The sequence below is a fragment of the Carcharhinus amblyrhynchos genome, chromosome 3, assembly GCF_965287045.1.
Source record: "Carcharhinus amblyrhynchos chromosome 3, sCarAmb.v2.hapA, whole genome shotgun sequence".
Taxonomy (NCBI): Eukaryota; Metazoa; Chordata; class Chondrichthyes; order Carcharhiniformes; family Carcharhinidae; genus Carcharhinus; species Carcharhinus amblyrhynchos.
This window is the reverse complement of record NC_137326.1, coordinates 18,330,299-18,353,380: the sequence shown is the minus strand read 5'-3', so window position 1 is coordinate 18,353,380 and position 23,082 is coordinate 18,330,299. Positions and strand designations below refer to the sequence as shown.

At 40.1% G+C, this 23,082-nt stretch overlaps 2 protein-coding genes across 3 annotated transcripts in view; one reads left to right on the top strand and one right to left on the bottom strand.

The window, feature by feature from the left end:
- The window catches only part of cenpp (centromere protein P), a 253,450-nt gene that overhangs the window by 153,072 nt on the left and 77,296 nt on the right, over positions 1-23,082 (top strand). The window lies entirely within an intron of this gene.
- Positions 1-23,082, bottom strand: part of aspn (asporin (LRR class 1)) — a 56,038-nt gene that overhangs the window by 13,522 nt on the left and 19,434 nt on the right. Inside the window, exons 2-5 of the mRNA XM_080181790.1 lie at positions 20,851-20,959; positions 10,533-10,788; positions 6,781-6,893; positions 408-621 (exon numbers count right to left, since the gene is read on the bottom strand). Of these exons, the coding sequence (XP_080037916.1) occupies positions 408-621; positions 6,781-6,893; positions 10,533-10,773 (568 nt within the window). The 5' untranslated portion in view covers positions 10,774-10,788; positions 20,851-20,959. The remainder of the gene's footprint in view (positions 1-407; positions 622-6,780; positions 6,894-10,532; positions 10,789-20,850; positions 20,960-23,082) is intronic.

Genomic DNA, 23,082 nt, shown 5'->3' with positions numbered 1-23,082 from the left:
CCCTTGCAAAACTGAGGTTGGTGGGAATTGGGAGGAAAGCTTTTATACAGAAAAAATATACCATACGTAATCTTTAAATTATTGGTCTCAATTTTCAGATCATTTGATGATGAATAGATGGTGAAACTGGCACAGTGTGCCAAATGGATAGATATCTGATAACCTTAGGATTGCATGAGATTGCAAATCTCATGAGGTTGACCATCCCATTTGAAAAACTGATCTGTAAATGCATATCCTAACAGCATAATACCTTGAGCAGAAGCTCATATAAATGTATTTAAGTGTAGTCAAAACAAATCTAAACAAAAAATGAATGAGTTTTATCAGCGTGATTCATTTAACCATGTTTGTACAGAGTAAATGAAGATAACTTAAATAAAGCTATAAATTAAAGAAAGACTTACCTAAAACATGTAAAAACTTCATTCCTCTAAAAGCTTCCTTTTGTATTTTCTTAATTTTGTTATCATCAATTCGTAATTCCACAAGGGATTTTGGTAAATTGGTGGGAATCTGAGGTAGTAAATTCCACGAAAGATAAAGCAATTTCAAATGTTTCATGGACCGAAAAGCCTTGGGGTGGATTTTGGTTATCTGATTGTTAATTAAGAAAAGTGCCTAGGTGGGGAAAAAAGAGAGGTAGTTTTTCATCACATTTTGATGAATGATGTCAGCAAGTAACTATTTGAAAATATTGTAATGAAAATAGTACCATCCTGACAGGATGAACAATCTTGAAGCAAGGGTGGATTTCGTATGTGAATTCAGTACTTTTCAGAAATGCAGTCAATTAACACACTAGCCAAATGCCAGTGTCTGAATTGAGCCTTATGGTAAAATAAAAATACTCCTGTAGTCCTTTCTGCAATGAATATGAGAGTAGGTCTACATCACTGTCTGATTTTTACAAATCAAGAGTTTTGCAACAGTTTTCAACAACAATATACAACTCATCTCCAAATTCTGTGGCCTGGGCCTCAGCTCGTCCCTCTGCGACTGGACCTTGAAACTTCCTAACCATCAGACCACAATCAGTAAGGATAGGCAACAACACCTCCTCCACGATCATCCTCAACTCTGGTGCTGCACAAGGCTGTGTTCGCAGCCCCCTACTATACTCCTTATACACCTATGATTGTGTGGCCAAATTCCCCTCCAACTCGATGTTCAAGTTTGCTGACGGCATCACCTAGTGAGTTGACCTCAAACAATGACGAGACAGAGTACAGGAGTCAGATAGAGAATCTGGTGAACTGATACAGTGACAGTAATCTCTCCCTCAATGTCAACAAAATGAAGAAGATTGTCATCAATTACAGAACGCATAGAGAAGAACATGCCTCTGTCTACATGAATGGGGACAAAATAGAAAGGATCGAGAGCTTCAAGTTTTTAGGTGTCCAGATCAGCAACGACCTGTCCTGGTCTCTCCATGCCAATACCATAGTGAAGAAAGCCTACCGATGTCTCTACTTGCTCAGAAAACTATGGAAATTAGACATGTCAGCTACAACTCTCACCAACTTTTACAGGTGCACCATGGAAAGCATTCTTTCTGGTTGTATCACAGCTTGGTATAGCTCCTTCTCTGCCCAAGACTGCAAGAAACTACAAAAGGTTGTGAATGTAACCCAATTCATCACGCAAACCAGCCTCCCATCTGTTGACTCTGTCAACACTTCCCGCTGCCTCGGCAAAACAGCCAGCATAATTAAGAACCCATGCAACCTGGACATTCTCTCTTCCACCTTCTTTCATCAGGAAAAAGATGCAAAAGTCTGAGGTCACGTATCAACCGACTCAAGAACAGCTTCTTCACTGCTGCCATTAGACTTTTGAATGGACGTATCTTGCATTAAGTTGATCTTTTTCTACACTCTGGCTATGACTGTTACACTACATCCTGCACTCCTTCTCTATGAGTGGTATGCCCATGGAAGCTGGTGTACATTCTAATTACAATTTTAAGTGTACACCCAAAGCAAGAGAAGTACCATAATGAAACATCTAGGAGTTTATGAAAGTTCAAAGAACCCTTTGAAGAGCAGTGAGAAAAAAATCTTTGTTTTTAAGACCAGGAAACATAATCACTTTATATTACCTGGACACTAGGGGCCGATCCAAATGGAGCAGTCTCTGTCATCAAGCAATTTTGACTTTTAATGAGACCAGAGTCAAGTGTCTTCAGGTCAGGAGAATGCGGTGGAAGGCCAACGTCTCCATCCATTCGTCCAATATTGATTTCATGTAACCTATCGGCAATCTGTTGTGCAAATTGAAACTTGGCCTGATGTCACATGAAATGACACCAAACTGGACCGTAAACTGGTTTTATTTTTCACTTGCTAAACATTTATCCATTGAAGTGACAGGAGAATTCACAGGGAGGGGACAAAAAATATATCGACCCGGGATATTGAGGCCCTGGTCAAGAAGAAGGAGGAGGCAATCACATGCATCGGCAGCTGGGATTAAGCGGAACCCTTGAATAGTATAAAAGGTGTAGGAGTAGAGTTAAGGGAGTAATCAGGAGGGCAAAAAGTGGACATGATATTGCTTTGGCAGATAAGGCAAAGGAGAATCCAGAGAGATTCTACAAATACGTAAAGGGTAAAAAAGTAACTAAGGAAAAAGTAGGGCCTCTTAAGGATCAAAAAGGTTATCTATGTGTGGATCCACAAAAAATTAGTGAGATCCTAAATGAATATTTCTCATCAGTAGTTACTGTTGAGAAAGGCATGGATGTTAGGGAACTTGGGGAAATAAACAGTGATGTCTTGAGGAGTGTACATATAACAGAGAAGGAGGTGCTGGAAGTCTTAGAGCACATCAAGGTAGATAAATCCCCAGGACCTGATGAAGTGTTTCCCAGGACGTGGCAAGCTAAGGAGGAAATTATGTGTTCCCTAGCAGAGATATTTGAATCATCGATAGCCATAGGTGAAGATTGGAGGGTGGCAAATGTTGTGCCTTTGTTTAAAAAGGGCTGCAGGGAAAAGCCTGAGAATTAAATGTGGTGAGCCTCACATCTTAGTGGGTAAAATGTTAGAAGGTATTCCGAGAGACAGGATCTGCATGCAGTTAGAGAGGCAAGGACTGATTAGGGACAGTCAGCATGGCTTTGTGAGTAGAAAATTGTGTCTCACAAATTGAATTCAGTTTGTTGAAAGAGTAACCAAAAAGATCAATAAGGGCAGTGCAGTTGATGTTGGCGAAATGGACTTTAGCAAGGCCCTTGACAAGGTACTGCATGGTAGGTTGTTGCATATGGTTAAATCTCACAGGATCCAGGGTGAGGTAGTCAAATGGATACAAAATTGGCTGGATAACAAAAGACAGAGTTGTTGTAGAGGGTTGTTTTTCAAACTGGAGATCTGTAACCAGTGGTGTGCCTCAGGGATCGGTGCTGGGTCCACTATTATTTGTCATTTATATGAATGATTTGGATGAGAATTTAGGAGGCATTGACACCAGATGTTTGCAGATGACACCAAAATTGATGGCATAATGGACAGTGAAGAAGGTTATGTCAAATTGCAGCAGGATCTTGATCAGTTGGGTCAGTGGGCTAACAAATGGCAGATGGAGTTTAATTTAGATAAACGCAAGGTGATGCATTTTGGTAGATCATACCAGAGCAGGACTCACTCAGTTATGGTAGGGTGCTGGAGAGAGTTATAGAACAAAGAGATCTAAGGGTACTGGTTCATAGCTCCTTGAAAGTGAAGTCTCAGGTGGACAGAATGGTGAAGAAGACGTTCAGCATGTTTGGTTTTATTGGTCAAAACATTGAATATAGGAGTTTGGACATCTTATTGAAGTTGCACAAGACATTGGTAAGGCCACACTTGGAATACTGTATACAGTTCTGATCATCCTAATATAGAAAGAATATTATTAAACTAGAAAGAGTGCCAAAAAGATTTACTAAGATGCTACTGAGACTTGATAGTTTGAGTTATAAGGAGAGGCTGGATAGACTGGGACTTTTTTTCTCTGGAGTGTGGGAGGCTGAGGGGTGATCTTATAGAGGTCTATAAAATAATGAGGGGCATAGATCAGCTAGATAGTCAATATCTTTTCCCAAAGGTAGGGGAGTCTAAAACTAGAGGGCATAGGTTTAAGGTGAGAGGAGAGAGATACAAAAGGGTCCAGAAGGGCAATGTTTTCACACACAGGGTGGTGAGTGTCTGGCACAAGCCGCCAGAGGTAGTAGTAGAAGCAGGTACAATTTTGTCTTTTAAAAAGCATTTAGACATTTACATGGGTAAGATGGGTATAGAGGAATATGGGCAAAACATATTGGGATTAGCTTAGTGGTTAAAGAAAGGGGGTGGCATGGACAAGTTGGGGCAAAGGCTCTGTTTCTATGCTATAAACCTCTATGACTCTAACTTTTAGAAACAAGAATTGTATTATTTTTAATCCACAATTACAAAAGGTTACTCTTGTAGCATTGGATGTTTTTGAAGGAAGTTGAAATGTACCTTATAGGTTTCTATAGAAAACCCTGTCTCAGTCCCAATAGAAAAACATAAAGCCTGCAAGTTTGAGCCCTGAGATATATATCTCTCTGGTGAGAAAAACAGTCTTTTAAATATCCTCAATTGTGACCCTTCAATAAGTTATAATTTTTCCCTCCTAATTTAATAGGACATAACTAAATTTTGCATTTTTATAACAATTTACATTTATATAGCACCTTTAATATGTAAATGTTCCAACACATTTCATAAGATGGTGAAATCAGGTTTCAAAAATCTCAACCAAAGCAGGAGGCTTTAAAGAGAGTCTTAAAAGAGAAGAAAAATGTGGAGAGGCAGAGAAGTTTAGGAAGGGAATCCCAGAACTTGGGGCCGAGGCAGCTGACAGCACAATTGCCAATTGTTGAGTGATGGAAATCAGGCCTGCACAAGGGGCCAGATTTGGAGGAGAGCAGTGATGGTCAATGTTATAGGGCTGAAAGAGATTATGGAGGTGTGGAGTTCTGGAAACTTTGAGGGATTTGAAACCAATAATGACATTTTTAAAATCGGGGAGGGGTGGGTGGAGGTGTGGGTGGGGGAAGGGGGAGGGGTGGGTGGGGGAGGGGTTGGGGTGGGGGTGGGGTTGGGTGGGCGGGGGGAGGGGTTGGGGTGGGGGTGGGGTTGGGTGGGTGGGGTTTGGTGGCAGCAGTCGCAAGTGTCTGGAGATGATAAAGGCTTGGATGTGGGATCCAGGGTAAGAAGGAAGATAGCAGTATTTGGAAATGGCAGAGGCTGGATGTAGCCCATGTGCTTTGAACATACACTGGATGTAGCCCATGTGCTTTGAACGTACGCTGCACACAAACCTGGTATTCTGGAATATAGCTGACACTGGCCATATCAGGTTAACCCATATTGCACTGTGGGCTTCAAACAAGCTGAATACTTGTTTAAGTACTGACCATAGTGCAGTGTTTTTTGTTACCTTTATCATAATGGGTTTCAAGATCCAATTATAAACATTCTCACTTGTGATTCCACCAAAGTTTTAACCTCAGATCGAGGAACATGAATGCATGCATTGTAAATTGCCTGATTGACTGTATCATGCCTTAACAACTTTAAGCTGCTTTGTAAATGAGAAAAGGTATAATGCAGTGGAAAATTGAGCAGGCTGGTACATTTTAAGATTTTCCTGTCTCATATTTGATAATATGACTAATTAATAAATTTAACTTTTAGAAACAAGAATTGCATTATTTTAATCCACTCTCTTACAAAAAGTTACTTTTATGACTTTGGATGATTTTGAAAGGTGAGGGGTAGCACACTTTAGATTGGTGAGAAGCATGCACTTCCTGTCTACTATATTGGAGCTTAAAAGGCAGTTTAATCATTGCAAGACAGATGTTGAAGTGCCGGCTTTCTGTGCCACTGTTTGTGAGCCATTTCCTTCCTTAGTGCCCAACAATTAATCATAATTCCATGTGGCTATAATGGCTCTTATATTTACGTGATGCACATTTGGCTGGCCATCAGTGGTGGGGTGGTCTTTTGGACAGGAAACCCAAATTGATATCTTTCAATTTCCTTTTGCAGTTTCTTACCTAACAACAATCTTGGTTGACAAGTTGTCTGCCTGCCAGGCAGAATAACATGTGATACAGGACTACGGTCAAGAAATAAAGAGCAAATAGGAAGTGGGTAGAGAATAAGAGTGGGGTCAGTGGGGGGAAGGATTGTCAAGAGTGGGGCAGTTTAATCATTGGCAGTGGTTAATGTGAGAGGTAAAGGGAGATTGAGCAAAATCAGCAATCGTGGAAGCTGTCAGATGAGGGGGAAACATTCTGGCCCGTAAGTAGTTCTGTAAAGGTACTTGGATTCATCCCTTGCTGACCCCTTTACCTGCTGGGTTTCTTCGGCCAAAATGGTTTAAAAGAAAAGGAGGCAACCAGTCCACTTTAAATCTGTTAGCGGAAAACCGTGTTTTGATGATTGAAATGGCTGTCCAACCCCTCACTGGCATTCCACCCCCATCACTGTTTAAACTGGAAGTGGGAAGGTTGAAATCAGATTTGAAATATTTGTATTGTAACTTCTCATGACCCAAACTCTACCTGTTCTTGGGTTTAAAATTTCTCCCGTGTCTTCAAAGAATGAGCTTACTGCATTAGCTAAACCACTATCAACAAAGTAAATAATGCTTAATTTTGTTTGAATATTTGCTGTTATCTGTTGAATAACAGGGTAATGTACAAAATATATGAATATTAATAAATAACACATGAAATAATATAAAACATTAACTTACATAGAGTGAACGCAGATTCTTTAAATCAGTTTCTTTTATTTCTGTAATTTTGTTATTTTGCAGATCAAGCATCACTGTTGTTTTAGGAATTGTTGCTGGCACTGACTTTAAACCTGACTCATTAAATAAAGAAAATGTTAGATAGACTTTAGATCTTTGTGCAGCAACAAACAACTGCAAAATAGTTCAAATGTTCAAACAATTTGAGAGAGTAATTCACAAGTTATTTTGGAAACATATTTGACCTTGGTTATTAAGATGCCTTTTTATTAAAATTACACTTGATAATTCATTGGACATCATTTGCTGTAGTTATCACCGCATTGTATACAGAGATAATTTTGATCTTAAACAAAATTCTTAATTGCATATGGAGCATGTTGAACATAATTTCTTACGTTCTGTAACAGATCTGCCATGCATATTATCCCAAAGATACAAAAAGGAATGTAATACTTTACCACATGTACATAACATACTAATAGATCTATCACAATTATAATCCCGAAGTTACTCCACATAAAAGAAGCCAATAAAGATGTAACTTGTGATTCTGATATAATGGTTGATCAATAACGTTGAGTTTATAAGTAAATAAGGAGGTGAATTTTACACTGTCTTTTCCAGGAGCGTGTTAGCAGGCAGGGTAAGCTTAAAATCAGATGATATGGTGAGAGAGCCATGCCCTTCGTCTACCTGTCTACACTGGTATTTTACCTGTTGCTGGGAGGCGATAGGTGGACCAGCTCAACCAGCATATGATATTTGAAGAAGCAATGAATCGAAGCATAATGCAAAATATGAGTACATGGAAAAGTTGCAGGAAGTTAAATTTTCTGAGCTTGCAAAGTTGTTGATACAGCAGCACTCTGTATATACCAACACTTACCACATATGCGATACTACTATTGGGTTGGCTTTGTGATTACCCATGAAATAGTTGTGTTACTGAAACCATTTTGTGAGGGAGAATTTTCTGAGGATCTGCCTGCTGACAAAAACATAAACAGTGGACTGAATTCTAACAGTCAAAAACACGGTTGGTTGGATTCAGGGCAGATGTTTACAATTCTGAACTCCCACCCCAAAATACTGCCAACTCATTCACTTCTGGATTTTCTGAAGAGAGCAGACCACCAACCTGTTACCAAGAGACTGTTAACAATTTAAGTATCTTAATAAGACTGGCGGCATCTGATTTAACAATAGATTTTACAATAGACTAAGGACAGGTTTAAAATCAAATAGTGTGGTGAGGAGCATACACTTTGTCTCCCCATCTCCACTGGTCACCCACTGTCTTCACTGGTATTTTACCAGTGGCAGGATAAAGACTGGGTCAGTAGAAGCCTTTTAAGAAACCAGTTAAGGGCTACTTAAGAGCTTCTTCCTCCTGGAGTTTACATTTTCCAAACCTCCGGTTACCTGGCAGCTCAAGGGCGGTGAGGGCAATTTTGAGGATAAGGTGCATGCTTTTACAGCACTGGTTGTGAGCCAAGAGGAGTAGGACTGCATCCATGTCTGACTTTGGAAACCTGCCCACCTTTTGCCCTGCGCCCATTTGTGGATTGTACCTGCATGATTTTGCAGCTTGCTCCCAAAAGTCAGGTCTGTCATCAGGGAATGTCAGTGACAGAGAATGCCCACTATGGAATTAGTATACCATGCAGGGAAATCCAGACCCCTGGGTTTCTCTTTCAAGCACTGTATCACACCTACCTTTCACCCCACCATGTCGATATAATATGCCCCAGTTAATGTCCAGGCTAGTGAGTCAAGATAAGCACAACATAATGTAACTGTCAACCTTTCAAGAACCACTAACACTGATATCACTGGTGATTTTGCTGATAATCTGAATACATAACTGGGAAAAAGTAAAGTCCTTTGCAGCTTTTCCAAGTGTAATTGATGAAAGCACTGTATGTTTTTGATGTTTCTCAACTAGTGGTGTGCATTCATAAAGCTAATGGAACATGTGCATAATAGATGAGCTGATAGAAATGAGAAACACAAATCATAAAATTCACCACTTCAACAGTTTGGTGGAGCTCTAGTTTGGATCAGAACTGAGAATGAGCACAGATAGAACACCCTGAATTGTGAGTGGGAAAGCCAGATTCAGGCAAAATTGAAGGGCAAATTGCCAAACATCAATCCAAACCAGGAGTTTGGTAGTTTTTTGTAGCATTTTACATCAAGTACATCAAAACTGTGTAGCAGAACTTTGAAAAGGAACCATGTCATAGAATTGTAGAATAGAATCACAGAACCCCTACATGCCATAGATACTAAAACCAAAGTTTTAGTTTAGATCTAGCTCTCAGTTTAATTCAACCATCATGGATCTGGGTGTATAAGCAATCCTAAATTATGTGGTGCAATCCAATTTTTCATGAATCAGAAATGGAAAGGTGTTACTAAATTGCAGGACAATTTAATTAGTTTAAAGCCTTGCTTTTATGGTGGTTATTTTGGAGCATCTGAATTCATTCAATACAAGCTGCAACAAATAGTCTAAATATACTGTGGTGATATTTGAATCTTGGAGGTGAAGTTTCAGCTGTGGGAGAAGCAGCTTTCCCGAAGTAACTTAGCATTCTCCAACTTTGAAATTACTATGTGATACTGTGGACTCGATGTGTTGATGCCACAAACTGGTACATGTATAAATTGCTGAACTGAGAGGGAAATTTCAATTGTCTGACTTTAGAAAGCCTAAAGGAGGATTTGAAATTTTCAGCTCACAATTTTCTGAAATATCAAAGGAACATCGACTGAAAGTTATTGAAGTACAGAGTGACACTTTTTTCTTAGATATTCAATTTAGTATCTGGCAACAAATGATCCTAAACTGAGACTCTTTGTGTCAAGAACTCTTTCCATGTTTGGCATACGTGCGAATGATCCAAATGTGCCAAATGATTCGAGCCAAGAAATTGCAAGTTTTGCAGAGAAGCAGTAGCAAAAAAATCAAATGAAAATTATACATATAGAACCTTTCAAGATTTTGGGGCATTCCAGAGTTTTTCACAGGCAATGAAATACTTGTTGAAATATTGTCATGGGTGCAATATAAGAAATATTGAAGAAGTAAATAAGTACTAACATTTTTATCTATTTTTATTTGACTACTTTTTCTAAATATAAGGATGTCAGATTAAACCCAGCATATAAAATATATTTGTCAACTCTGCTCTAAATGTAGATTAAAGAAATCTTGCCTGTAACTTCATAGCATAATCTGGGAAAGCCAGCAAATTGTTCAGTATGAAGCAGCTATATTATCTTTACTTGGCACTCTAGTCTCCATCAGAATCTTCACCAAGGTTAGACCCAACGGCAGGTAGTTCATCAGTGTTATATGAATGTATGATTGGTGAGAGCGCTGTGATTTAAACAGACCAGAGAGCGTTGTCAACTTGGTGGGACTTTTCAATTTGTAGCAGTGCCGATATTGCTTGAATTCACCTCAACTCTGGTGCTTTTTCTGCTTCGACTAAATATTTTGCTAATATTTGCTTTTATGTGTGAAGAATGCTCCTGTAGAAGTTCTAATGGAGAGCACCAGATATACATGAGCTTTATCATATCAGGAGTCAAAATATTAAATCGGGAAACACTGTAGAAAGTTAAGGATTAAGTAAAGGATTACTGAACTATCTCCTTATAAATCAGAACAATCATCAAACTTTGAGAAATTAATGCCAACAACTTGTATAAATTAAGGGTTAAAGTAGAAGTTAACTTACCAGCATCAGAGCATTGGACTACCCTCACTTGGCATATACATTTTAAAGGACATGTGAAAATTAAGTAATCTTGAGTGGGTGGCGGTGTTGGTGTTTGTTGTGTTTGGATGATATCAGATGTGTTCTGGGGAGGATCCTGTAGCATAACATCATGTTTTTCCAGGAAGTGAAGAAATTCATTCTGATGTAATGATTTAGCAAAACACAGAGCCACAATGGATAGGAACATACATGTTCTCATATTGAATCCTAGACTCTAGTTCAACAAAATGAAAAACACAAAAATAATAAAACAAGATTAGAATATTGCTCATGTTAAATCATGCTTTGTTATTTGGTAGCAGCTATTCCTAAAAATTGTGACTATATTTCCAAGTTGAATATTTTGAGCTAATTGCGTTGAGTGTACTAAATAATCAGTGAAGCAGATGCAAATTACAAAATGAAGCAACTTAAAATACAGACTGTCAGACAGATATCTTGATTACATGCTTGACTTTTTGTAGGAGTAAACCTGTTGGCCCATTGCAAGTCCATTAATGTTCCTTTTGCTATTAGTATTGTAATTTTTTTAGTTTTTTCCTCAGTCAGAGATTTCATTCTATTTTGATAGACAGGGCTCTCCACTGGGTCTGTCCCAATTCTCCTGCTCCTGCTGTCATCCATCCTTCTCAACATCTAGAATCACCTTTGTCTTCACCTTTCAACCTCTATATTCAACAGATCATCATCTGCTGACACCAACAATAGTCCACCACCAAACACATCATCCCTTCCTATACATGTTCTACCTTCAGTGGAGCTTGTTTCCTCTGGTTCATTGTTCATCCTTCCACCAGTGATACCACCTGAACTCCTTAATGCTAGTGCAGGAGATGCAACACATTCCAATTCAACTCCCTGACAACTGTGTAGGGCTCCAAACACTCCTTTTGGATGAGAAAACAATTTACATGTTATTTGTTCTAATCTTGCGTTTTGTATGTGATGCTCAGATTGTGGAGATTAAAATTAAATTCGGGTGACTGCTTTAATGTGCATTAGCATTCTATCCTCATGTATGACCTGAAGATCCCTGTCACTTGCTACTTCAATTCCTTATCCCAATCATGCTTTCAACTCTGGTCTTTGGTCATTTTCATCCTCACTGTTACTCTACACAGTTTCCAAGGCAGTCTCATGATTTCTCTCTGTTGAGCACCCAGCCCTCTGGCCTTAATTTTGACTTAATTAATTTCAGATTTTAATTGCAGTGTTCACTTTCTGTTTGGCGGTAAGCCCTGGCAATGTGTCAACGTATTTTGAGGTGGGGCAGGAAAAAGTGGTTGGGAACGTTCAGTTCATTGTGTGGTTGGGATGGTCTGCATCCTTGGTAACAAAATGTTTTCTTCTCTCAATTTGCTGGGCCACTGGAGTGTGTGCTTTGCTACTTATTCAATCTTCAATTTCTACCAGTCAGAACCGCCATTTCTTCAGTGATTTATCCATTCTTTGTATATGATATATGTCTTTAATTTCTCCCACTGTCTCATGTTGAGATCAGTTATGCCTTTTAACTATCACCCATTTTACATTTAAGCACTTGACATTATTTTGTTGGTGTGTTCCCTTTTTCATTACTTTTAAATGCTGTGCCTCTGTAATATCTTCTTGTTTCAATGAAAGGTCTGCATCTGAAACATCAACTTCTAAGTCCTTTTCATAGATGCTGACTTAACAGCTAAGTGCTATTGAATTTTGTTTCAAGATTTCCAGTCTCTATGTTGTTTAGCTTTTAAAATATGCTCATTATGCTCCTTTAGCATTTTAGTCAACAAAAACTATTGGCAGGATTTTGAACCCACTCTTTCTGTCTGTGGGACAGACAACATGAGCTCAAAATCTGGAGAGTTCAGAAATGAGTGATTCTCACCAGCAAGATTGCCTTTTTCGATTTTGAGTTAACCTCACTGATGGAGTGATGTGGAACACGCTAGGGAACTGTGCAAACCTAATTTGAATCCATCAGCATTTGTTGGTGAGCATATCAGAAATTGCCCGCACTGAATATTCAGCTGGTGCCAACATGAGATATGTCTACATAAGTGTGAAACTGGTGCTGCCACCTCTGAAGGAGATATTAGAGGTGAGTGCTCAGGGAGCCATTATTTCTCAGACAGTCCAACACTCAAGGGGCATCAAGGAAACTGCTGGAGACGCAACATGTGCAGCTTGGGGGTGAGGGTCATAGTCACCGTTGGTGGGGGGGTGCTTGTGGGGTGTACGTGAGATGCTGAGAGGCCTTACTTTCCTTTCATATCGGGCTGTCCCCTTGCTCCAAGCAGGCATCACTTTTTGGTTCCTCTATGCGGGGTGATTGTTCAAATAATAGCTGAGTGAGAGCCCTTCCTTGTTGGAGCTGCAAACTGGGTGGGTGGCGACTGTAACAGAAGGGCAGTACTGGGTGCATCTATGGGTTTCTGCTTTATTTGATTTGATTTGATTTATTATTGTCACAAGTATTAGCATACAATGAGAAGTATTGTTTCTTGTGCGCTATACAGACAAAGCATACCATTCATAGAGAAGGAAACGAGAGTGCAGAATGTATTGTTACAGTTATAGCTAGGGTGTGGAGAAAGATCAACTTAGTGCAATATAGGTCCATTCAAAAGTCTGATGGCAGCAGGGAAGAAGCTGTTCTGGAGGCGGTTGGTACGTTACCTCAGACATTTGTATCTTTTTTCTGATGGAAGAAGGTGGAAAAGAGAATGTCTGGGGTGCACGGGGTCCCTAATTATGTTAGCTGCTTTGCCAAGGCAGTAGGAAATGTAGACAGAGTTAGTGGATGAGAGGCTGGTTTAGGAGTCTTAAGGGACCTGGCCTGCTTTCAGGCAGCACGGGTATTAGAATGTTGCCCTGTGTGGGGCTTGAGGTGTGTTGCTCACAGGAAGTGGGGACTCAAATAGGCTGGACACTCCAAGGGCATTCTCGGTGGAAGGCCCTGGATTGTGCGCCAGACAATCCCCATTCCTTCAGGTGTCCAATGTCCCGGTGGTCCTCCCCATGGTAGAGGGGCAGGTGGAGTAAAGTCCAGAAGCCCTGCCATCCTCTGATGCAAAAAACTCATGGATTCCCACCAGTGTTTATACCATATGGTTGGAGCCCTCAGACATGGAAGTCATGAGCTGAAACATGTTGTGGACGCCTTCTGACATGGAGTGCATATCCTGCGCCAAGATCGCCACTGCGGATGCCAGCCTTACAGTGTTGGCCCCAGAGCTCCACCAAATTGTTGATGGCAGATGTCCTTGGATATAAGGTAATGGGACTCCTCCAGTCAGCCTTGCACTCCAAGGAGGGATGCTGTCAACCCTTCCTCATGCTTACAACTCTAACTTTGCAGCTCCAGCAGCTCTAGGACAACCAGACACAGGGTCACATCATTAGGTAGGGGCCCTGCAGAGCTCTGGCCTTTGGCATCCCTTTGTGTGCTAGTTCCTTGGAACATTTCCTCCTCCACCTGCTGTGGATCTTCAGCTGTGAGGTGCTCACCAGTGAGTGACCTAGAAACCTGACTACTTAGTGATCCCACTGAAGTGTGAGTTTCTGCACTGGTGCCGGGTGAGGGCGACAGACATGACACTTCTTTAGTGATGGGGTTGAGAAGTCCTCCTTGGAGATGGTCAAATTTGTTGGGTCCCGGGAGCACAAAGAATGTCAGCCTGCTCTGCTGTTTTTCCTGCATGAGAAGGAAGATGGCATTAGTGCATAACAGTGGATGAAGGAAGGGGCATTGGTTACTTCCTTTGGATTTAAGGAATTACCCCTTTTACCAATTCTGCTGCCCCAATTCACTATCAGTGCAGGTGCATTCTTCTTCCTCTGGCTAGCTTGAGAGCTCTCTCCTTAAATTGCATGGAGGGTTCTCAACTCCAACATGACTCCTGCTGGGTGTCTGTCCTGCAATAACACAGATAGGCGAGAGTGTAGGCAGAAGTGTTGACATTTAAGATGATGATGAGATGTGGCAGGCGAAGGTCTTGAGTGGGCGTTGGAGTGTGAGCAGCATGGCAGCAAGTAATGGGGCAGGGGGAGAAACATGGCTATTGTGGAAGGGGAGGAGAGCCACCTCCTAGGTGTTAGGAAAGTTCAACATGTTTAGGTGAGAGAAGGTGGAGCTGCGAAAGGTGTGTAATGAGGTCCAGGAAAAGACTGCATGAGGCTGACTTGCCCTGGTTGACACAGAAGATCATTCATCTTCTTGTAGCACTGCTCCTCAGTCCTCTTCTGCAGCATACTGTCACTAACCAGAGCTGCCTCTGCATCCCAGGCGCTGACCTTGGTGGGAGGCCATCTCCTGGAGGGGAGCACAGTGCATCCTGCTTCAGTTCCACTCCACCAAGAAGTCTGGTCAGGACTCCCTCTGAGAAACACAGTGCGGGCTTCCTGGCTGCCATCCTCTGCAGTCACTGTGTAACAAGTGCTGAGAAGCCATTTATATGCAACTCCCCAGTGATAAGTATGATTAAATGTAGCAATGGCTGGCGAATCAGAGGGAGGCTGATGCAGGTGCACTGTGATTCTTGTGGACATGAAATTTATTTGGTCAGAAATTATGCTGGGGCTGCTGATGCAATTCGTGCAATTTTACTTGCCAGAACTGACACACTGCCAAATTCTGGTAAGATCGCCCCCAATATCAGCAATGTACATCATAGAGTGCACGACTTGGTATGTAGATAAAATATAACAGCATGTGAGGGCTCTGCAGTCATGCCTTTGATTTAGGTTTTGAGTTCATTTGTAAATGTTTGTCTTTTAATGTTTACACTATTATCAACCTTACGATTACTGAATACATTCTGTCCCAATTAAAGCTTTGTTTACTTCACCTCAGTAAAGGTAGGTTGGAAAATATCTCCAACTAACTTCCTTCCACAAGTGATAGTTTTTCATAAGTATATTGTAACTCTGGTTATGTTACAGTTTTGCGTCTGTATGATTTCAATGCAAGAACATCCAATTTTGGATCATGACTGACTTGGAATGCTAGAATAAAGCTGGTCAGTGCTGGTACTGAAAAATAGAAATTAATCTTTGAATCTCCAAGGAACAGTTATTAAGTTGCTAAAAGTCAGAATTACGATTTCCTACCCAAGTGAATATCATACAAGGTCTGCTAATTCAACAGGGGAACGTCACTTTTTTCTGCTAACAAATTTGCACTGAAAGTACTTTTCTCTCTTTTAGGAAGATGCTCCTTCAAAGAAAGGAGATATACCCCTCCTTTTTAAGGGATTACTGGATATCTGCTAGAGGGAACTGGAATGGTTCAATTACTGCTCTCTTGCCTCTGAGCTGGAAGTCCCACTTCAGAACTTGTTGGCTGTGAAAGAATTCAGCCACTGGTGCAGGCGAGCCAGCGTGTATAGGCAGCAGATAAATGGGGATATTTAGCAGCAGGAAGGGCATACGATACTAAACCCACCTGCCATGGACGGCAGTGGTTCAAGAAGGTGCTCACTATCACTTTCACAAGGGCAAAATGTGCTGGCCTAGCAAGCGAAGACCACACTCCATTGAAGAATAAATAATAAAAACAACAAAACTCAAGATTGATCAACCAGCATTGTGACAACCCATGTAACAGGGGAAAAGCCAAAAGAAGAACTTGTGCCTCACACTCATTTTTTAATGGATCACAACTAAGAGAACTACATTACAATACCCTGTAGTCTGATGATATTTTAATTTGCATGGCAGAGTGGAAGAAACATGTACTAGATCACCAACTCGCTTGGGTAACTTTCAACTTCAGCAAGGTCTTAAAATGGATTATATCAAGTTGTCTGTTTTGTACTCTTCATGATTCTCCTTTCTTTAAAGTTAATGGAGTGAAAATCACATGGTGTGTACAACAGCCACCAGCTACACCAGTTTTACAAACCTGTTCTACAACTGGCCATCAAACTTTTGATTTTAATTGATTTATTATTGTCACATGTATTGGTATACAGTGAAAAGTACTGTTTCTTGCATGCTATACAGAAAACGTATACCATTTATAGAGAAGGAAAGTACAGAATGTAGTGTTACAGTCATAGCTAGGGTGAACTTAGTGCGAGGTAGGTCCATTCAAAAGTCTGATGGCAGCAGGGAAAAGTTTATTAGTCACAAGTAGGTTTAAATTCATACTGCAGTGAAGTTACTGTGAAAATCCCCTAGTCGCCACATTCCGGCGCCTGTTCAGGTACACTGAAGGCGAATTTAGCATGGCCAATTCACCTAACCTGCATATGTTTGGACTGTGGGAGGAAACCAGAGCAAACACAGAACATAGAACATTACAGCGCAGTACAGGCCCTTCGGCCCTCGATGTTGCGCCAACCAGTGGAACCAATCTAATGACTCTCTAACCTAAACTATTCCAGTGTTATCCATATGCCTATCCACTGACCATTTGAATGCCCTTAAAGTTGGCGAGTCCACAACTGCTGCAGGCAGTGCATTCCACGGCCTTACTACCCTCTGAGTAAAGAACCTACCTCTGATATCCGTCCTGTAATTACCACCCCTTAATTTAGAGCTATGTCCCCTTGTGTTAGCCATCACCATCTGAGGTAAAAGGCTCTCACTGTCCACCCTATCCAATCCTTTGATCATCTTGTGTGCCTCAATCAGGTCACCTCGTAACCTTCTTCTCTCCAATGAAAATAACCTCAAGTCCCTCAGCTTTCCTCATAAGACCTTCCCACCATTCCAGGCAACATCCTGGTAAACCTCCTCTGCACCCTTTCCAATGCCTCCATATCTTTCTTATAATGCGGCGACCAGAACTGTACGCAATACTCCAAGTGCAGCCGCACCAGAGTTTTGTGCAGTTGTAACATGACCTCATGGCTCCGAAATTCAATCCCTCTACCAATAAAAGCTAACACACTGTACCCCTTCTTAACAACCTTATCAACCTGGGTGCCAACTTTCAGGGAGCTCTGCACATGTACCCCAAGATCTCTCTGCTCGTCAACACTACTAAGAGTCCTTCCATTAGCCCTATATTCTGTACTCCTGTTATTCTTACCAAAGTGAATCACCTCACACTTTTCCGTATTAAACTCCATCTGCCACCTCTCGGCCCAGCTCTGCAGCTTATCTATGTCCCTCTGCAAACTGTAACATCCATCCTCACTGTCTACAACTCCTCCAACTTTGGTGTCGTCAGCAAATTTACTAATCTATCCTTCTACACCCTCATCTAGGTCATTTATAAAAATGACAAACAGCAGTGGCCCCAAAACAGATCCTTGAGGGACACCATTTGTAACTGAACTCCAGGTTGAATATTTCCCATCAACCACCACCCTCTGTCTTCTATCAGCTAGCCAATTCCTGATCCAAACTGCTAAATCACCCTCAGTCCCATGCATCTGCATTTTCTGCAATAGCCTACCATGGGAAACCTTATCAAACGCTTTGCTAAAATCCATATACACCACGTCAACTGCCTTACCCTTATCCACCTCTTTGGTCACCTTTTCAAAAAACTCGTTTGTGAGGCACGACCTACCCTTCACAAAACCGTGTTGACTATCCCTAATCAATTTATTTCCCTCTAGATGATTATAAATCCTATCCCTTATAATTCTTTCCAAAACTTTTCCCACAACAGAAGTAAGGCTCACTGGTCTATAATTCTCAGGATGGTCTCTACTTCCCTTCTTGAACAAGGGGACAACATTTGCTACCCTCCAGTCTTCCAGCACTATACCTGAAGCCAATGATGACATGAAGATCAAAGCCATAGGCTCTGCAATCTCCTCCCTAGCCTCCCAGAGAATCCTAGGGTAAATCCCATCCGGCCCAGGGGACTTATCTATTTTCACACTCTTATGTGCAAACTGAGAATGTGCAAACTGCAAACAGACAGTAACCCAAGCCAGGAATCGAAACTGGGTCCCTGGCACTGTGAGGCAGCAATACTAACCGCTGTGCCACCGTGCCAACCCAGAAACGTGACCTCAAATTTTTGCATGTTTTTCCTTGTGGAAGAAGGTGGAAGAGAATATGTCCGGAGTGTGTGGAGTCCATAATTATGCTGGCTGCTTTTCTGAGGCAGGAGCTAGACCAAGCTGTGATACAACCAGAAAGAATGCTTTCTATGGAGCATCTGTAAAAGTTGGTGAGAGTCATAGCAGACATGCCAAATTTCTTTAGTCTTCTGAGAAAGGAGAGGCATTGGTGGGATTTCTTAACCATACTGTTGGCATGGGGGGACCAGTATACGTTGTTGGTGATCTGGACACATAAAAACTTGAAGTTCTTGAACATTTCTACTTCATCCCCATTGATGTAGACAAGGGTCTATTCTCCAATACGCCTCCTGAAGTCAATGGCTATCTCCTTTGTTTTGTTGATACTGAGGGAGAGATTATTGTTGTCACATTAGTTCATCAGATTCTCCATCTCATCAGTATTTGACTACAGTGTATCCCATCAGCAAACTTGAATTGGAGGGGAATTTGGCCACATAGGTGTATGAGGAGAATAGTAGGGGAATGTAGTCACAGCTTTGTGGGGCGCCAGTGTTGAGGATGATCGTAGAGGAGGTGTTGTTGCCTATTCTCAATGATTGCGGCCTGTTGGTTAGGAAGTTCAGGATCCAGTCGCAGAGAGAGGAGTTGAGCCCCAGGCCACAGACTTTGGAAATGAATTGCAATCTCTGTTACCTTCTATTGCAGTAACACTATTTTGATGGGTCTTTCCTTCTAAGATTTCAATGCGTTGTGGAATATTAGCAACATTTTTTTCAGAACAATTATAAATATTGGTTGCCATAAATATATTTTTGACCAAATAGATGTCAAACAGGTTTTCTATTTGTGATAATGTGGATCGTGCACTTTCCCAATGCTAATCATTGTGAGAGATTTTCTGGCCACTCCCGCTGATGGAATCTTCTAGTCCTGGCAACAGCAACCCTTCTGCCTCCGTGTGAACAATGGGAATCCCCACTGACAGTGGCAGGACCGAAAGATCCTGCTGCCTCAAAGTATACCATGGTTGGATGTGGAAAATTTTACCCATTGTTTCTACAATTAAAATTGTTTTGTTTCATGTTCTTCCAATTGTTTATAGATAGTAGTCACAGTTGTAGAGAAAACTTAAGGTTTTATAAACAGAAACTTATTTTGTGACATAGCTTGTGAAAAATTTCTCAAAGCACGACCAGCTTTTGCTTTTTGAATGTTTATATATCGTTGAAACAATATATGCATAGAGTTATACAAAACTGAAGAGAGGCCATTAGATCCATTGTAGCTGTGCCAGCTTTTTGAAAGAGCTATCCAATGAATCCCATTCTCCTGCTCCTTCCTCATAGATCTGAGATCAAAAATTTATCCAGCTGTCTTTTGAAAGTTAAGTATTGAATCTGCTTCTACCACCCTGTCAGGCAACATTTTCCAAATAATAATAATTTTGCTGTGTAAAATAAATTTGTCCTCATCTCCCCTGTGGCTCATTTGCCAATTACTCATTGTACTTTTAAACGTTCAAAACTGTATCCCAGCAATAACGAAGTACAAAAATGTGTTATCATTTGAAGAGAATGATATATTTTTGGTGGTTAAATCAAAGCCCTCACTTAAGAACATTACAATAAATGAGGAAAGCACCTTACAGTTTCTGCAGTAGCTAGCCGTCACACTTAAAATGACCTGCCACTGTTATATCGTGTGTGAGCCAAAATATTTTGCATTAAGATACTTTAAGGCATGAAGTTACAAGAGAAACGCGCAAAAGATATTATGCATGTCGGAGTTTATCGAGTGCAATATGCAAGTGGAACCAGCATTTCAGAATTATTTAACTGTACAAATATATACTACCTGGATTTTGTACCATGGAAGTGTATTTCCAATTGAAATTCCTTTATATTAATGACAACAGTAATATTTTAACAATCATTTCAAAATTGAACAGTGTTTGAACATAAATGGCATCTCAAGCTATTTACCCTAGTGTAGCATAATAATTTGTCACAAATAATAGGCACATGACTTGCAATGTATTTTTCCAATAGTCGTAGAAGAGTTTCACAATTTGCATTTATGGATGCCTAGATGCTCAATGATAGAACAAACTTGCATTTGCTTCTGCACCTTCAGGACGTCCCAAAGAATTTCACAACCATTTAGTACAACATATTCAAGAAATAAATAGAGAATCACAAAATGCTGTGACATTGTGCATTGTATTTTTACTAAAGTGGACTGAATTAATTCATTGTATAATTTAAAACATTTTTTATAGTAAATGTCTTTTAACATGTACATACCTCAGGAAAGCTTAGGTGAACTGCTGTTGTTAGAAAATATTGCAGTTTCTTGTAGATTTTTATTCCACCAATAATTATGAGAAGAAATCTGTCATGGTTAAGGCCAACACTACATATAAAGGAGAAAGAAATCAAAAGAAGGCTTCTTCCCAGCAGTCAGATAATGTTCAAACAGAAGTGCTCATGGATCATCACTTCATGCAGCTCCCAACCAAATATTGAAAATGTTTCCTAAGTACTCATATGTTTCCCATCAGTTTTTGTAACTAAGCCAAAACATTTCTGTGGATTTCTGGATTTTTCCTATAATAGCTATAAAGCCTAGTGGTTCAACGTGGGTGATAAAAAATATGGTGTTCTGCCATTCTAAATATTATTATTATAGGTGCAAGCAATCTGACCAGTTGCAGTAAGGACAGCGACGTTAAGTAATTGGTGTCCATGCTTAATTTTTACTTCCAAATAATCACAACACATGTATTTTCTGTATAGTATATATATATCTATAAAAGGGATTTTCATGTTAGTGCATCAGTCATGAGATGTTATAGCAAATTAACTTTGGTCACTTCATTGTACTTTTTTGTAACCTTCGCTCAAACTGTCCAATTGTAGTTTTACTCATGTTTATGCAGTAAATATAATTAAAGTAATGTACTGTACAGAATATTAAATCAATTTGTATGAAGCCTAAAATTTGACTTGGTATGAGTATCAGTAGAATCGCATCTGATAACCTGTAGTTTATATGTAATTTAAAAAGCCATTTAAATCACATTGCGTGGATCACCTCTATTGAATGCAATTTCTTGTTCCTTTTATTTGATTCCATTACTTTCTTTGTAACTTGCATATTATTCCAAAAAATTGAGAGAAGAGGAAGAGAAGTTAGAACATAAGAACATAAGAAATAGGAGCAGGAGTAGGCCATCTAGCCCTTCGAGCCTGCCCCGCCATTCAATAAGATCATGGCTGATCTGTCGTGGCTCAGTTCCACTTTCCCGCCCTCTCCCCATAACCCTCAATCCCTTCTCTTATCAAAAACCCATCAACCCGCTTCTTAAAAATATTTAGCGAGGCAGCCTCCACCACTTCAACGGGCAGAGAATTCCAGAGATTCACCACCCTTTGAGTGAAGAAGTTCCTCCTCAACTCCGTTCTAAACCGCCTCCCCTTTATCTTGAGGCTGTGCCCCCTAGTCCTACTGTCTTTTTTGAGCGGGAAGAGTCTCTCCACCTCTATCCTATCCATCCCATTCATCATCTTATACGTCTCAATGAGATCTCCCCTCATTCTTCTAAACTCTAACGAGTACAAGCCTAGTTTATTCAGCCTCTCCTCATAGCTCAATCCCCTCAACTCTATTTATGATGTAAACATATTACAGAATTGGCTAGACCAAAGATGCTTTATTGGATTCGATGGTACCAGTTAGCCACTTCCTTAAGCAGTCTCAGCACCTTATTGTAATGGGAGTGGATTCACATTATCCTATTCACAGTACTTTTAAAATTGGGATATTAGATTGTCATCTTTTCTGACTTGGACCAAACAAACATCTTTGTCTTTCACATGTGCATATTTTCAGTCTTTTTCAAAGTTGTCAAAATTAATGCGAGTTGAGATGAATTTTGGTTTGAATTGTAAACTACTTATTTCACGTTAAGGTGAAATATGCAGAACAATAGATGTAATCAGACATGCTTATTATACAACTTAGTTTTGCAATCTTAGCAAATATAAGACCATGTAACACTGTCCCTAGTTTGGCAGGTTTGCTTAATTTACTGAGGTGTTTTTTAGCATATCTCCCAATTTTAACTACTTCTCTCAGCAAAAACTAAAATGATTTAAAATTAATTTTGCTAGAATCAGGATATTATACCAATCAGGAAATATTGAACAACTGAGACTGTTCTCTTTGGAAAAGAGAAGACTGAAGTGTGACATCTTTAACTAATCCTTTTAAAGTAAATTTCAATTTTGTAACAGATTTTTTTAAATAACATACACCGAGATCATTTCATAGAAAATAATTTGAAAATAACATTGGCCCTATTCATCCATTAATACAGAGTTTTGAATTTAACAACTTCATAAAACTTTGAGAGTGCTTTTGTTGTATGTCTGTTTAGCTCAAACATGGGTGACCACCAAGTAGATTAACAAATGAACTGTTTATTAAGGTAAGTCACAATGTACAGAGACTGATATAAAAAAAGGCCACAGTAC